This window comes from Triturus cristatus, chromosome 2_1 (assembly GCF_964204655.1).
Source record: "Triturus cristatus chromosome 2_1, aTriCri1.1, whole genome shotgun sequence".
In the NCBI taxonomy this organism is placed as follows: Eukaryota; Metazoa; Chordata; class Amphibia; order Caudata; family Salamandridae; genus Triturus; species Triturus cristatus.
In genome coordinates this window covers 794,247,434-794,262,465 of record NC_140581.1, presented here as the reverse complement: position 1 = coordinate 794,262,465, position 15,032 = coordinate 794,247,434, and the positions used below count along the sequence as shown (strand labels likewise).

The window sequence follows — 15,032 nt, the reverse complement described above, 5'->3', positions numbered from 1 at the left end:
GCTGGTATTACACAGGACGATTTCCCGTTCCCCCCTGCCACATTTGAGTCCCTACTTGAAAATGCACTGAACTTGGTATCAAGTGAAATAGCTGACACTGAAAGAAGAATGTCCATGAGCTGTTCTAACAACATTATCCAGTCGACATCATTGTCAAATAGCCCTGGGATTCCTCTATCACCAGCTGTTATAATTACAAAACCGGTATTGGTACCACCATCCCACGTATCCCTGTTGTCTGAGACTGCTCCAACTATTACAATTGCTTCCCAGGATGATGTTATTACCCTGGGACCTACTGACACTAGCAATAAACAGGGAGGGGAAAAACGCAAAAGGGGTACTACCAAATCTAGTGCCAATAAAAGGAAAAAACTCCCAACGAGCAAGAATCAGCCTACGCCTCAGAGTCTGTGGAATAAACAAAAATTCACTGAGGCACAAATTGCTCATGTTGTGGACAAAGATATTGTGGTTGCGGATGATGATACTCCTACCGCAACCACCACTGACTCAAGTGGGACCTCTAACACTATATGGACCCAAACAACACTAATGGGAGATAATTATCATCTCACGAAACAGAATGGGAACCTTATAGATACTATAGTGGATACTATTTTTAATCGACTAGAGAAGCAAATGATCAACCAGTTTAATAACGTTTTTAAAAGACTTGATAGATTAGACAACCTGGTCAGAAACGAAGAAGCAAAAAGAAAGGGGTCGGTCATCCTGGATCAAATCAGAGCTGACCGTCTTGTAAAACAACTTGAATCCGTAAGCAACACTCTGTCACTAAAGAAACAGGAAGTTCCCATTTTACTGGGTGGTGGCACGAGTATTCCTGGAACATCAGCCCCTTCACCTGCATTACCCCGATCTGCTAATGGAGGGCAGAACCTGACAAAATCCAACTTACCTCCCAAATCTACCCCAACGCCTGCACCTAGACAAACTGCCCCTTCTGTTAGTACTAATAAAAAGGCCAGTAACCTCAAAAATGGTTCTACCTATCCTATAACAGCAACAAGACCAACTGCTGATAACAATAAAGGTATCGGGCATGCAGGGACAAGCAAGCCTTTTAAACACCAAGGGCCCGCCTTACACTTGCCACCGGATGCTTGTCCCTATGTTCTAGTTCTTGCAGGAGTACCACCGTTGAGGGAGGAACAGGGGGAATCATGGGTGCAACTGCAAAATAAATGCAGAGACTGGCTAACTAAGCATAAAGGTGTTGGATTCGATATTTCCAGAGAGATTCTATCGGCTCGTAGGGTGTCCTGGGTTGGCCCTTTAATTAAAGATAAGGAAGGTGACTGTATTGTTCTCAATTTTAAAAACCCTGGTACCGTAAGATTTTTACTCAACAGGAATGGTAACGGCTTCGCCATTCCTACAGTTGTAACTATGTTACCTTTGAGTTACTTTTACAGACAACCCACAATGCAATCACGGCCACCCTTAATGCAATTTCAATTACCATCAATGCATTTCCAGCCACCCTTTACGCAATTCCAGCCAACTTTACCTCCACTTAATATGTTTAACAGATTTGCCCCTTTGTCAGATTTGGACACGTTAGACTGACCCTTATTGATTAATTCAGCCGATTCTTCATCAATGGCAACAACCACCGAAACTTTGGAAGTCCCACAACCTCTGTCTTGGACTGTAGAGAGAGAAAAACCCACAAACCAAAGTCTATTGTCCCAGGTATCCGAACTATCTTTTGTAAGTTGGAATATAGCGGGACTTAATACTAAAATGAAAATTAAAGAATGGCTAGAATGGGTTAAAAATAACTGTGACATACTGATGCTACAAGAGACTTGGTGTACAATTACACCTACAATGGAGGGTTTTTGTTGTTATAATCTAAAGGCTTCTGTTTCAACTATGGGTCGCCCCAGTGGGGGTTTATCTATTTGGACTAAAATTAAATCCGGGGTACAAACAAAATTGATCCCTACCCCGGGTAAATGTTTTATGGCTATGAAGTACATTAACAGGATGAAATTATGTTTAATCAATTTTTAAATTTTTATAATAATGATTTTGTTACTCGTCCCAATGACAATTTCTTATCATTGTTTAACTTTATTGACGAAATCATGGAGGGACAGAAGTATGGGTTCTTTGATGGCATCTGCATCGGAGGGGATTTTAATGCTCACCTGTATCGTAATAGTCCTCCATGTAGAAACGGTGAAGAGTTGAAAAATCATCTAGCCTCCCGTGATTTAGTAAATGCAATGGAAACTGCTGGTTCTAGTGTAAACAATATATTAACACCTACATATATAGGCCAGGGTTGTGCGTCTACGATAGATTATATATTTATCTGTCCCACACTGTGTGATATAATTTTAAAAGCAGAAGTAATCTGTTCCGCATATAGTGATCACTATCCGCTTAGAATATACTTAGATAACCCACAGACCACGAAGGTTACACTGAGAGCAGAGTTGGGGGAACAAAATTTGGACTTATCCACTGATAGATTAAGATTAATATGGAAAGGGGTGGATAATAAAGATATCCTAGCTAGAGTAATCAAAAAGCACCCTATGATAGTAGAGACCTGTCTGTCGCATATTAGCCCAGGCGATGATGTGGTTATTGCTTTTGGTAATCTCTGTGGGGCTATTAAAAGAGAATCCTCTAAACCAGCTAGGCCTAATATAGATCGTGGCTCCCGCTGGTTTGACTCCTCCTGCTCTAAGGCCAATAGGGACCTGAGGGCTGCCTTAAAAATCAATCCTAGGGACGATCAACTAGTGAGAGAATTAAGATCAAAATATAAACTCGTGTTACGTATTAGATCTGAGGCCCTAGTGATTAATCACTGGGAATCTCTCACGCGCTTTGCCTCACTAAAGGACACGACAGGCTTCTGGAAAGAAGTCAAGTCCCTTAGATCTTTTGGTTCGAACATCAAACCAATCAATTGCAATATAACTGGTGAAGCGTGGGCAGAGCATTTTTCTAAAATCTATGCTATATTACCCTCTTCCCAAGATATTGCCCCCTCATTTAACACTGTTGACCGATTGAATTTTTTAGTATCCGAGGTGGAGGACGCTATACTTGAGAGCACCAGTAATAAAGCCCCAGGCCCGGATGGTCTTTCTATCGACCAGATTAAATCCGAAATAAATTTTTGGGCCCCCTTATTATGTAACCTATTCAATAATTTGGCTGACAGCTCAATTCCCGACTCCTGGTCGAACAGTGTAATCGTACCGATATTCAAAAAAGGTGACAGGTCGGATCCTGCCTGTTATCGTCCGATTTCACTGATCGATAATACGTTAAAAGTTCTCGGAAGGATAATTTTTAAAAGAATACGAAATTGGGCTGAGGATAATAATGTTTTACATTGCAGTCAACTGGGATTCAGAAGCCATGTGGGTACAATTGAACAATGCCTTAATCTGAACTTGATTATGGCTAAATATACTATTGTTAAAAAGTCCCCGCTTTATTTAGGTTTTATGGATCTGAGTTCCGCATTTGATTTTGTCAATCGTTCTAGGTTGTGGTCACTTTTGCTTGATTATGGTTTGGATAGTTCACTGGTATATTTTCTTTCCTATTTACATAGGGATCTAAAGGCGAGAGTACGTATTAATAATGATGGCGAATTATCTGATGATATTTTTATTAGCAGAGGAGTTAGACAGGGCTGCGTACTCGCCCCTCTGCTTTTTATTCTGTACATTAACGGGTTGAGCCGCTCTCTGAGCATGAACACTAAGGATGTACCAATTATAAATGGTTCCCCCATTTCTACCTTACTTTATGCGGATGACGCAGTATTAATGGGGCGTACTCCGAATGCTCTACGCATTTTAATCACTGGGTTTGTTGCTTTTATGTCTGATTTGGGCCTAAGTACTAATTTTAAAAAATCTTTCATTATGAACTGTGGACCTAAAAAGTATAACATCACTTCGATAAAATCAGGGGACAATATATTAAAATGCACCAGCACCTTCCCTTATTTAGGGTTATTATTCTCTAACACAGGCTCATGGCAGCCACATGCTGCCTATGCGAGAAATAAAATTGGTAAATCGATTAATTCAATTTTATCTCTCCAACAACCCAAAATGGCCGATGTTATTTCCCCCCTGCTTAATATTTATCGTACCCAATGCCACCCAACTGGTACATATGGAGCAGAAGTGTGGGGTTATTGTAACAGCACTTCTCTCCAATTGGAGGAAAATAGATTTTGTAGAAAGGTACTGGGGGGAGTTCCCTGTGCGCCCACATTTATTTGTCATAATGAACTTAGGCTGCCATATATTGCTGATTTTATTAGGTCAAGGCCTGCGCTTTTCTGGATAAAAATATGGTCCAACCCAGCTGCATCTTTAACACGCAGCATAATATCTGATTGTTTACTACATGAAAGCTCCCACCTTATACCCTGGTTAAATGCAGTTAACAACAGCCTGTCGAGTGTGGGACATGGTCTTCTGTTCAGCGCCCCTAATATCATTGCCCCTTCTCACAAGAACGGTGTAAAACGGGCACTGTTTGATTTATATAAGGAAGAACGAAGGAGATCCGAATTGGTAAAACCTGTTGTTATTAAATATCTGCCACTAACTGATCCAGACAATGATAACCTAAACAAGCCCTGTAGATATCTGTCGATTCCAATTGGAAGATGGAACCGGAGCCTTTTATTTAGGTACCGGGAAGGAAGTATTGTCAATTTACTAAGCTTCCCCCTTGGCTATAATAAAAGTTTAGAAGAGCTGGATTGCCCCTGTCCAGAGGGGGGAAAACAAAGTTTGTTGCACTTCTTTTTCTTCTGTGGCCATTATAAGCTGTATACCCGTCAATATCTAATGCCGATTTTTCGTAAACATAACTTAAGGGACTTTAATCTGGCATTGAGATTCTTACAAATGTTGCCAACAGACGAGGTTATACATGTGGTAAATTGCTTTATAAAAATCTGTGTAAGATCTAGGGCAAGTATGGAACACACATAACGGTTACTGAATGTACATTGCACCTTATCATTTTTTATATAAATTGTATATAGAATCAATTATATGTGTGTTTGGATCTGTATGATTATTATGGAAGTGGATAAGGTGGAATCTACAACTATATATATTAATAGACCATGTATATCCTTATTATGCACCTTGCACTTTACGCTATATATGCTGCTAAACCCAATTGGAAATCTTGTTTTTGAATAGACTATGTATATCCTTACTATGTACTCTGCACCTTATGTTATATATGCTGCTCAAACCCAATTGAAAATTTTGTTTTTAAAAATTTTTATATATGTTTTTATGTGTTTTAACCTGTATGTACTTTTATGGATGTATTCATTCCGAATAAAGATCATTTGAACTTGAACTTGAAATAGTGGGTAAACCCTCGGGCATGTGTAAACATAAATCCAAATACAACAGACAATAAGAGGGAGCATGGTCTTGTGATCATGGTGGTTTCTAACTCTTTGGTTAAGAGTCTCATTCTTGAACACCTTATAATCTCCACCTATAAGTACATGACTACTGATTGGGCTTTAAGGTAATTTCACATTGTATTATAACATTGTGTTGCTTCATCAGTTAAAAGTAGCCTCATAATTGTTGAAAGATTTAGTAGTTTCCCTGAAGAAGCACTTTAAATGCATGAAATGCTGTGGGACTGTGCAATATCTCACTGATGTTCAAGATGAGTTCATGATCATAAGACGTTGAATATAAAAAGTTCTGAATACTATTATTCATTATAAATAAATAAAAATTATGAATGGTTTGAAATTTGTCAATAAAGATATTTTTTGTCTTCTTGTCGATATCTGTTTTATTCTATGCACGTCTTCTGAATACACAAATATTAATTGAAAAGACCGTGACATACAGCAAGGGAGTGCACAGGGCACTCTGGGATGTATAGTCATAGATATACATGGTTTTTTAATTGATTGGCATTTGTCATGGCATTGTGCGAGTGCTCCCAGATCGTCATTATGATGATATATAATTAAAAAAATACTCAGGAGAGGAGTGGATGCTAGTGGCGTAGCTGGTTTCATTTTGGTAAGAGAAGTTAACCATGTCTGCTCAGCAGTTTGTGTAAGGGACTAGGGGCACAGCCCGTTATTGTGGACGAGGAATAGCACTTGTAGGCACATGAAAATTGGATATTGGCAGTGCTGCAGGTCCGAATGACTTGGTGAACACCGAGGCACTCCCAGGTTGCATGAAGTACATCCAAGCAAGACAGTCTAGCTAAGCCAGGGCATGTCTGGCTCCCAATTAGTGCCATCACGTATAGCAGCTGGAGGGTGTTAGCAGTACAGGTGCCATGTTATGTTAATGACTTTTCTAAAGCGCTTAATTGCCAGAAAAGGTGTCTTGGCGCTGGTGAGGTAACAGAGAAGAGAACCAGAAGATGAAAAGCCTATTCAGAGGTAAACAGCCATGAAGGCTTCTCTGAAAGCCAAGAGGTTGGGCATGGCTTTAATATATAGGGGACGAGCATTCTAAGCTTTTGTCGCTCCTAACACAAAGCTTCTGGCACCCCAGGCTGCACGTTTGAACTTGGGCACTACTACCAATTTGGCAGCGGCAGACCGTAAAGACCCAGCTGGAGTGTACCAAGTAATAATCTTCCTCAAAAATAGAGACCTTGATCATGCAGTGCTTTGATTACAATACAGAGAGTCTTAAAAGTGACCCTCTGTCTGATGGGGAGTCAATAAAGTTTCCTCATAGACAAACTGATATTTAGGGACTTGCCGCGTTTTGCATGGTTTGCAGCTTGTTGAGTACATGCTGATGGGCATTGAGATAAAGACCATTGCAGAATCAATCTTGGACAACACCAAAGATGTGACAACCATTTTCTGAATATTAACTGGGATGAAAGGTAAAACCCTCTTAATCAACTTGAGAGCAATGAAGGAGGCATAGGTAACGGCATTTACCTGTTCAAAATAGATCAGTTTATCATCGATAAGAATTCCCAAATTCTGGTTGATCTGACTGGTGTGGGAAGTATGCCTAAATCTGGAGGCCACCACACCGGGGACCAAAAGGAAGACTGGGCACCAAAGAGCAAGACCTCAGTCTTTCCTGAATTAAGTTTCTGGCAGTGTCTGGACATCCATAAACTGACTGCCTGCATGCAGTCACAGAATCTTGCCCAAATCCCTGTGTCTCAGTGGCTAAAGAGAAGACAATGTGTGTGTTGCCAATGGAGTAACATTGACTTTGGAATGTTATGGGCTAAGCCAGGACCCCCGGGGGGACCTTGCAAGGTAAAGAGTAGTAATGTGGAATAAATTCACCACATTACAAATGGGTTAGAGTGAACACAGAGGGATTCTTGTCTGAGAGGTTTGCAGGTGTTGACGTCTAGCATTAAACTACAGCCCTTGAGAAGGGACCACCACAGGGGAGATACTACTACTGGCACTCAAACCTGGAGGATGTTTGTTTTATAGAAGGCGGAAGTGTGCAGGGACAGAAAGGGTGAAATGTAAGGAATATGGAGGAAAGCATTAAGATTACAGGAAAGCAGTAGACGGAAGGTGGGACAAACTGTTTTGAATATCATAGGTAAATGGAACACTGTCTTCCCAAATTTAATTGTGATTTTCATTTGCGTTTGTAACACAAAGATATTTCACATTTTTGTAAAGTCACTCAGTAAAATGTGTATGTACTGGTTCTAACTTGAACTTCTCCACCCCTCCAAAAGGAATACTCACCATTGTTCTCTTCCAGCTGCTCATCATGTGGTCATGGTCATTTACCGCTTCTTTCCAGCTTGCTAAATTCATTGGCCAGTCTTTGGGAACAGTTTCTGAAGTTTAAAAGAATGAAGATTATCAGAGTATGCATACATCAGCAGGAAATAATCTCCAATTTGCAGCATAGTGCAGGCATATCAAGTAAAAACTGATCTCAGCTTATACATTATATCTTGAATAGAAAATAAAAAAACCCTATAAAAAACAAGTTAAATTGTTGCAAAATGAAAGAAATGTGTCCTACGATCCCAGAGAATTCCAGAGATGCAGAACCTGAGCTCAATTGAAATGAATTTGTTTACACATGAACTAGTTCCCTGACATAACCACTGGCTCAGATTTTATTGAAACAAACCCTTCCTAAGGATTTTGGCTCCATCAATGCTTGAGGTTATTTCTTGGTCATTGTCTTGGATTACTTTCTACATTTCTATAAACTCTGCTTGACCTCTCTGAACACACTCTGCAAATAAACTGAAACTGTATTTATTGACATCCTCACTGACTGCTTCAACTCCTAATACTGAGACAAGCGTTGTTTCTTCAGTCAAACATTCACTGGGGTTCATTGCTTTGTCCGAAGGGGATTCGGGTGCAAGAAGTTTCAACTGATCACTAAACATGACTGGTGTATTTAACTGAGAAATTCCTAAGAGAAGATTTTGTATGAAGAGCAATTTACATGAGAATAATTGTTTTAAAACAAAAGCATAAAAACACAAAATTAGATGGCATATTTGCAGTAACAAGTGGAGTACCAAGAAGTTTTCTAATGGCAGAGCTGTTTGAAAAAGAGCTGTGTTGAGCTTTACATCAATAGTTCTTTTTTTCTAATTCAAGGGTAGCCTTCCTTACCCAAGGTCTCGCAAGGCTGCAGGGGAGGTATTGTGCAGGATAGGGAATTCAGCTTGCCTTCAGATCTTTCGTGATGAAAGAAAAACACAAACCTGACCGCTGCAAAGTAAGTTAGCAGCTCAGCGATTATGTTTCCGTAACCAGCATATAGCCGCCTCCATGGACATACTGACATGAGTCATGTGCATCAGCAAGGAACAGGAGTAGGTGAGGGGGCTGAGTCAATCGTAGTTATAAAACCACCCGCTCAGCCCACTTTGAGTTGCCTGGTTGCACAATCCCACACCTACCCCATCCCCAACCAATGTCCTCGAATCCTGAGCTGAGAGACCCTGATGCTCCCAATGTTACCACTCTGATGATACGCTTCCTGGGCTCCAGGGGGCATCCTCACTGCAGTACAGCAGACTCCGGAGGTTTCCAGTAGACCAGGTCACCCTCCACAGAAATGCGACTCCACATCAACTGTAGGAGCCAGTAGAAAAAGTGAGGTCCGGATTGCTCATCTACCTCTAATGTTTCATTATCGGGTGCGCAGGACCTCATGGATAGATCTGAGGTGGATGACGATGGGGCACTAGGGAGTACACTATCAGTTATTGCAATGCTTTTATTGCATCAGAATACATAGGTATCCACGTACTGTGATTGACTTGTCAATACGGATTCTTTAATCTTGTTATGCGGAGTAGAGAGATGAAAATAACTTTATGAATAATCTATGTATCCTATTGAATCTAACTATTAAGAAAAAGCTACTAAAGAATTATAAGAGACTACCCTAAAAGTGTAACATGTGGGAGTGTCTGCAGACGTTTATGTACACTCTATTGTTTATTTATTTCTACAATTTAAGAAGCTCGTTCCTTACCACAAACAGTAGGGAGATGTAAATGAACAGAAAAACAAAAGTCAAATCCAACAACAGTTATCCAACACGTAAAAGCAGAGGGAAAACAAGTAAAAAAGGAATACATGAAAATGTTAACATCAAAGTAAGTTAAAGAATGTGAAGGTAAAACATAGCAAAACCTCCAAAGGAAACATTTGTTTCAAATATGAGTGTTAACATTCAACCACTAGTTATGGTCTTGTCAAATCGTGCACTGAAGCAAAATCCAAAGTATAGCCTTCATCAACTTTATATCAACCAGCACCCCCTGGAAAATCTGATAAAATCTGCACTATATCTAATTTTATTTCACATTTTCATACTACATTACAATATATTTACAGTCCAGATGAGATAACACAATGTCATTACAAAGAAGGCTCATCAAAGATCTTCTTGAAGTTCCTTTTTCTCAGACTTTCATATCATTGGCAGAGCGCAGGGCCAATTCTTAAGGGTTGTTAGAGAGGAAGGGCTAGCAAAAATAACTTTAATTGTAAAAAAATAAAAAAATAAACAATGCACTATAGAAATTACAATCATAAAAAGTAGAAATATGTTAAATGAATAGAGATTAAGGTCATAAAAAGTAGAAATTTGTTTTATATCACACATACCAGGAAACATTAGGGGCCAGATGTAGGTGGCTAAATTCCGGTCGGTAACCCCGAAATTCAGTATATTTCAGGGTTACCGACCGGTATTTAACCATTCCTAATGTAGCTGATGATTCGGTATTTACCGAATCTGTATTTACCGAATCGGTATTTACCAATTCGGTAAATGCAATGTAGAAAGCACATAAAAGAGTGCTTATGTGCTTTAAGATGGTGGTAATTAACGAATTCCTTTAAAAATTCACTTTTGATTTTTTTTTTTTTAAGTGGCATGTGGCACACATCCATGCCCTTAGGGCATGTATGTGCGCCACATGTGCATACAGGCACATTTCAGGGGTGCAACAGGGTGTCCTTTGGACACCCTGGCACCCTTGAAATACCTCCCGGTATTACCGATTCGGTAATACAGAATGGCTTTAGATTCATTCCTATGGGCCTCCAAGCCCATAGGAATGAATGGGTAGGTATTCCTTATTTCCGAATCGGTAATAAGGACTATTAAGGAATCTGTATTTTTTACCGATTCATTACCTACATAAGAAATACCGATTTCTTAATACAGAATCGGTAAAATTCGGTATTAAGAATTATGTATTTGTGGATTACCTACATCTGGCCCTAAATTACAGTTAATCCAAGAAGCAAAACCAATCAGAAATATTAGATGACATTGCATAACTCTATTTCATTTAGAAAAGGTATAAGGTAAAACTAATTTTGTAAAATATGTATTTCAGTATTTTGCAAAAGGAATCTGGATTACAGGTTTGACAAGAGTACCACACCCATTTGGTAATGTGAAGTTAAGTCACATTATTGTACTACATTATAGCTGCGATTCCACACAACAATTGAAAAGTTCTAGGAAGTTAAATCAATCAATCAATCAATCAATGATACTTGTAAAGCGCGCTACATACCCGTAGGGTCTCAAGGCGCTGGGGGGGGGGGGGTGCCGCTACTGCTCGAACAGCCAGGTCTTCAGCTTCTTCCTGAAGGAGAGGTGGTCTTGGGTCAGGCGCAGGTCGGTCGGGAGGGAGTTCCAGGTCTTGGCGGCCAGGTAGGAGAAGGACCTTCCTCCTGTAGTCGCTCTTCGGATGTGGGGGACGGCGGCGAGGGCGTGGTTGGCTGATCGGAGGTGGCGTTTGGGAGCGTAGAAGTTGACTCGGCTGTTGAGGTAGCTCGGGCCTTGGTCGTGTAGGGCCTTGTGTGCGTGGGTGAGGAGGCGGAAGGTGATTCTTTTGTTGACGGGGAGCCAGTGAAGGTCTCTCAGATGTCCGGAGATGTGGCTGGTTCGTGGGATGTCGAGGATGAGTCTGGCTGAGGCGTTCTGGATCCGCTGGAGTCTCTTCTGGAGCTTGGCGGTGGTACCGGCGTAGAGGGCGTTGCCGTAGTCCAGTCGGCTGGTGACGAGGGCCTGGGTGACGGTCTTCCTGGTCTCGGTGGGGATCCACCAGAAGATCTTCCGTAGCATGCGTAGGATGTTGAAGCACGCCGAGGAGACGTTGTTGACTTGCCTGGTCATGGAGAGGGAGGAGTCCAGGATGAAGCCCAGGTTTCGTGCATGGTCTGTCGGTTTGGGTGCGGTGCCCAGGGCGGGAGGCCACCAGGAGTCGTCCCAGGCGGAGGGTGAGGAGCCCAGGATGAGGACCTCCGTCTTGTCCGAGTTTAGTTTCAGGCGGCTGGTTGTCATCCACTCGGCTACCTCTTTCATCCCTTCGTGCAGGTTGGCTCTGGCGGCGGCGGGGTCGTTGGTCAGAGAGAGGATCAGCTGGGTGTCGTCGGCGTAGGAGATTATGCTGAGGTTGTGTTTGCATACGATGGCCGCGAGGGGGCTCATGTAGACGTTGAAGAGGGTGGGGCTCAGAGATGATCCTTGGGGGACGCCGCATATGACTTCGGAGGCCTCTGACTTGTACGGTGGAAGGCGGACTCTCTGTGTTCTTCCGTCGAGGAAGGAGATGATCCATTCCAGCGCCTTGTCCTGGATGCCGATGTTGCTGAGGCGCCGTACTAGGGTGCGGTGGCAGACCGTGTCGAATGCCGCGGAGAGGTCTAGGAGGATGAGGGCCGCTGTTTCTCCCTTGTCCATCAGGGCTCGGATGTCATCGGTGGCGGCGATGAGGGCGGTCTCGGTGCTGTGGTTGGCTCGGAAGCCGGACTGTGAGGGGTCGAGGGATCTGTTCGTCTCGAGGAAGATGGCCATCTGCTTGTTGACGGTCTTCTCGATGACTTTGGCTGGAAACGGGAGGAGCGAGATGGGGCGGTAGTTCTTGAGTTCGGTGGGGTCCGCTGTGGGTTTCTTGAGTAGAGCGCTGAGTTCGGCGTGCTTCCAGCTCTCAGGGAAGGTGGCGGTGTCGAAGGATGTGTTGATGATGTCTCGCAGGTGGGGTGCGATGACAGCGTCGGCCTTGTTGAAGACGTGGTGAGGGCAGGGGTCGGTCGGTGATCCGGAGTGGATGGAGTTCATCGTGCGGATGGTGTCTTCGGTGCTGATCGGGGTCCAGGCGTGGAGGGTGGTGGTGGGGGGCGGTTGTTCGGTCATGGTGTGCGTTGGTTGGTTGTTGAAGCTGCTGTGTATGTCCGCGATCTTGTTGTGGAAGTATGAAGCGAGGGAGTTGCAGAGGTCTTGCGATGGGGTGATGTCGTTGTTTCCTGCGCTGGGGTTGGAAAGCTCTTTCACGATGTTGAAGAGTTCCTTGCAGTTGTGTGCGTTGTTGTCCAGCCGGTCCTTGAATGCTGTTTTCTTGGCGGCGCGGATCAGCTGGTGGTGTTTCCGGGTGGCGAGTTTGAAGGAGGTCCTGTTGTCCGGTGTCGGTTCCCTTCTCCAGACTTTCTCGAGGGCTCGGCAGTTCTTCTTGGAGCTCTTGAGTTCGTCGGTGAACCATGGGGCCTTCTTGCTGCCGGGTCTGCTAGGCGGGGTCCTCAGTGGGGCGAGTTCGTCCGCGCAGTTGCTGATCCACTTCGTGAGGTTGTCGGCGGCTTGGCTGGGGTTCGCTGAGCTGGCAGGAGGGTGCTGGCTCAGGGAGGTGGCGAGCTGGTCTGCTGAGATCTTGTTCCAGCTTCTGCGGGCGGCCTGTTGCTGGTGGTGGTGGGTCGTCGTTCTCTTGAAGGTGAAGTGGACGCAGCTGTGGTCCGTCCATTGAAGCTCTGTGGCGTGGCTGAAGTCGATGTCTGTGCTGGAAGAGAAGACTGCGTCGAGTGTGTGTCCGGCGAGGTGGGTGGGGGTGGACACCAGTTGCTTGAGTCCCAGGTTGGCGAGGTTGTCGAGCATGGTGCTGGTGTTGCAGTCGTTGTTGTTCTCCAGGTGGAAGTTGAGGTCCCCCAGGAGGATGTAGTCAGCGGAGGGGAGGGCATGCGGGCTGACGAAGTCGGCGATGTCCTCGCTGAATTGTGTGCGTGGTCCAGGGGGTCGGTAGATCAGGGTGCCTCTGAGGGTGGTCTTCGGGTTGGTGTGGATCTGGAAATGCAGGTGTTCGGCGCTGGTCAGGGTGTTGTCGGTGCTGGTCGTGAGACGGATGGTGCTCCTGTGGACGATGGCGATGCCTCCTCCCATCTGGTTGGCGTTTCTGTCCCTCCGGACGATCTTGTAGCCCTCTGGGATAGCGATGGCGATGTCGGGAGCTGAAGAGGCGTTCGTCCAGGTCTCTGTGAGGAAGGCAACGTCTGGGGCTGTGGCGTCTAGGAGGTTCCAGAGTTCGATGGCATGTCTGTGGACGGAGCGGGTGTTGAGCAGGATGCACTTGAGGTGGGTGCTGCTGGTGTTTGCCTTGGCGGGTGTTGGTGCGAGGCAGGTCCGGATGCAGGAGAACTTGCAGGCGTGGCAGCTGAAGGGTCCGTGGGTGTGACGTGGTGTGGCTTGGTGGCACTCTGGACGTCGGCCGGTGTTGAGTGCGTTGAGGGTGGCGGCTGAGTACGTCCTGCGGGTCGGACGGGGTCTTCGATGACCAGGGGTCCTGGCGCTGGTCGCGATCCGGTCGCAGACGGGCTTGCCTTTGGCGCGCCTTCGGCGCACAATCGGCACGCCCGCTGCGCGTGACCGCTGCGCGTTCGCACGGTCGCCATTTAAGGCGAAGTGCGCGGGTGGGCGGAGCAGCTGGGAGGCGGGAGCGGGGAGGGTTACAGAAGTGAAATGTGAAGAAGCCACCTTAAGTTTCCTTGTGTCTACGTTTTCATAGCTGAAGACTTACTTTTAGGGAAAACAAGAAAACAGAGGTTGGTAACGGTCAGCAATGTAATTGCAGGTTGCAAGGGGGAAACAAAGTTAACAATTTATTAACTAGAATTGCATACAAATTGATAAATATAATAAAACCAAACAATCAAAGGTTTTTACAAAGTTCAATTAAAAGAAGCCAAAAGGTATATCAGAGAAATCAACACTAATCAATCTAAGTATATTGAAACAGTAAAAAATGTAAGAAAAACATCTATGTGTGACTATTGATCTTTGTAACTGAGCCAGACAGAACTCAGTTGAATGAATTTATTATGAGGATGAAATTTCGCTGGTGGAAAAAGTTATCTTTGGAATAATTTATTTATTGATGCTCAGTCTCAACAATTGTCTTTTCAAGCCTCACCAATGCTAACCATAAAGTTGGTAGGGACCTTGGCCCACTTGCTATGGTAAGTTCCCCTCATGGATGCTTATATCACAGTAGGGATTGTTCCTTTCGTTGCAACCTCCAGCCTCCCACTCTCATTGGATCAGCAACTTTTAAATGATACTTCCAGTTTCAAGTGCTTTTTAGGTCTCGGCATGACGTAAGCAGCGCATGCGCTGCCTCGTCATACGAGGTTTCTTGGAATCGATACGATTCCAAAAGCCGTGTCCCAGCTCTGCCTTCAGTTCTCA

The 15,032-nt window shown here is 44.1% G+C and overlaps 1 protein-coding gene across 6 annotated transcripts in view; it reads right to left on the bottom strand.

Moving 5' to 3' along the window:
* The window catches only part of SEMA4D (semaphorin 4D), a 756,105-nt gene that overhangs the window by 22,093 nt on the left and 718,980 nt on the right, over positions 1-15,032 (bottom strand). For all 6 annotated transcript variants that reach the window (XM_085632752.1, XM_085632744.1, XM_085632784.1 and 3 more), the window contains one exon: positions 7,766-7,860. In XM_085632752.1, the coding sequence (XP_085488878.1) occupies positions 7,766-7,860 (95 nt within the window). The remainder of the gene's footprint in view (positions 1-7,765; positions 7,861-15,032) is intronic.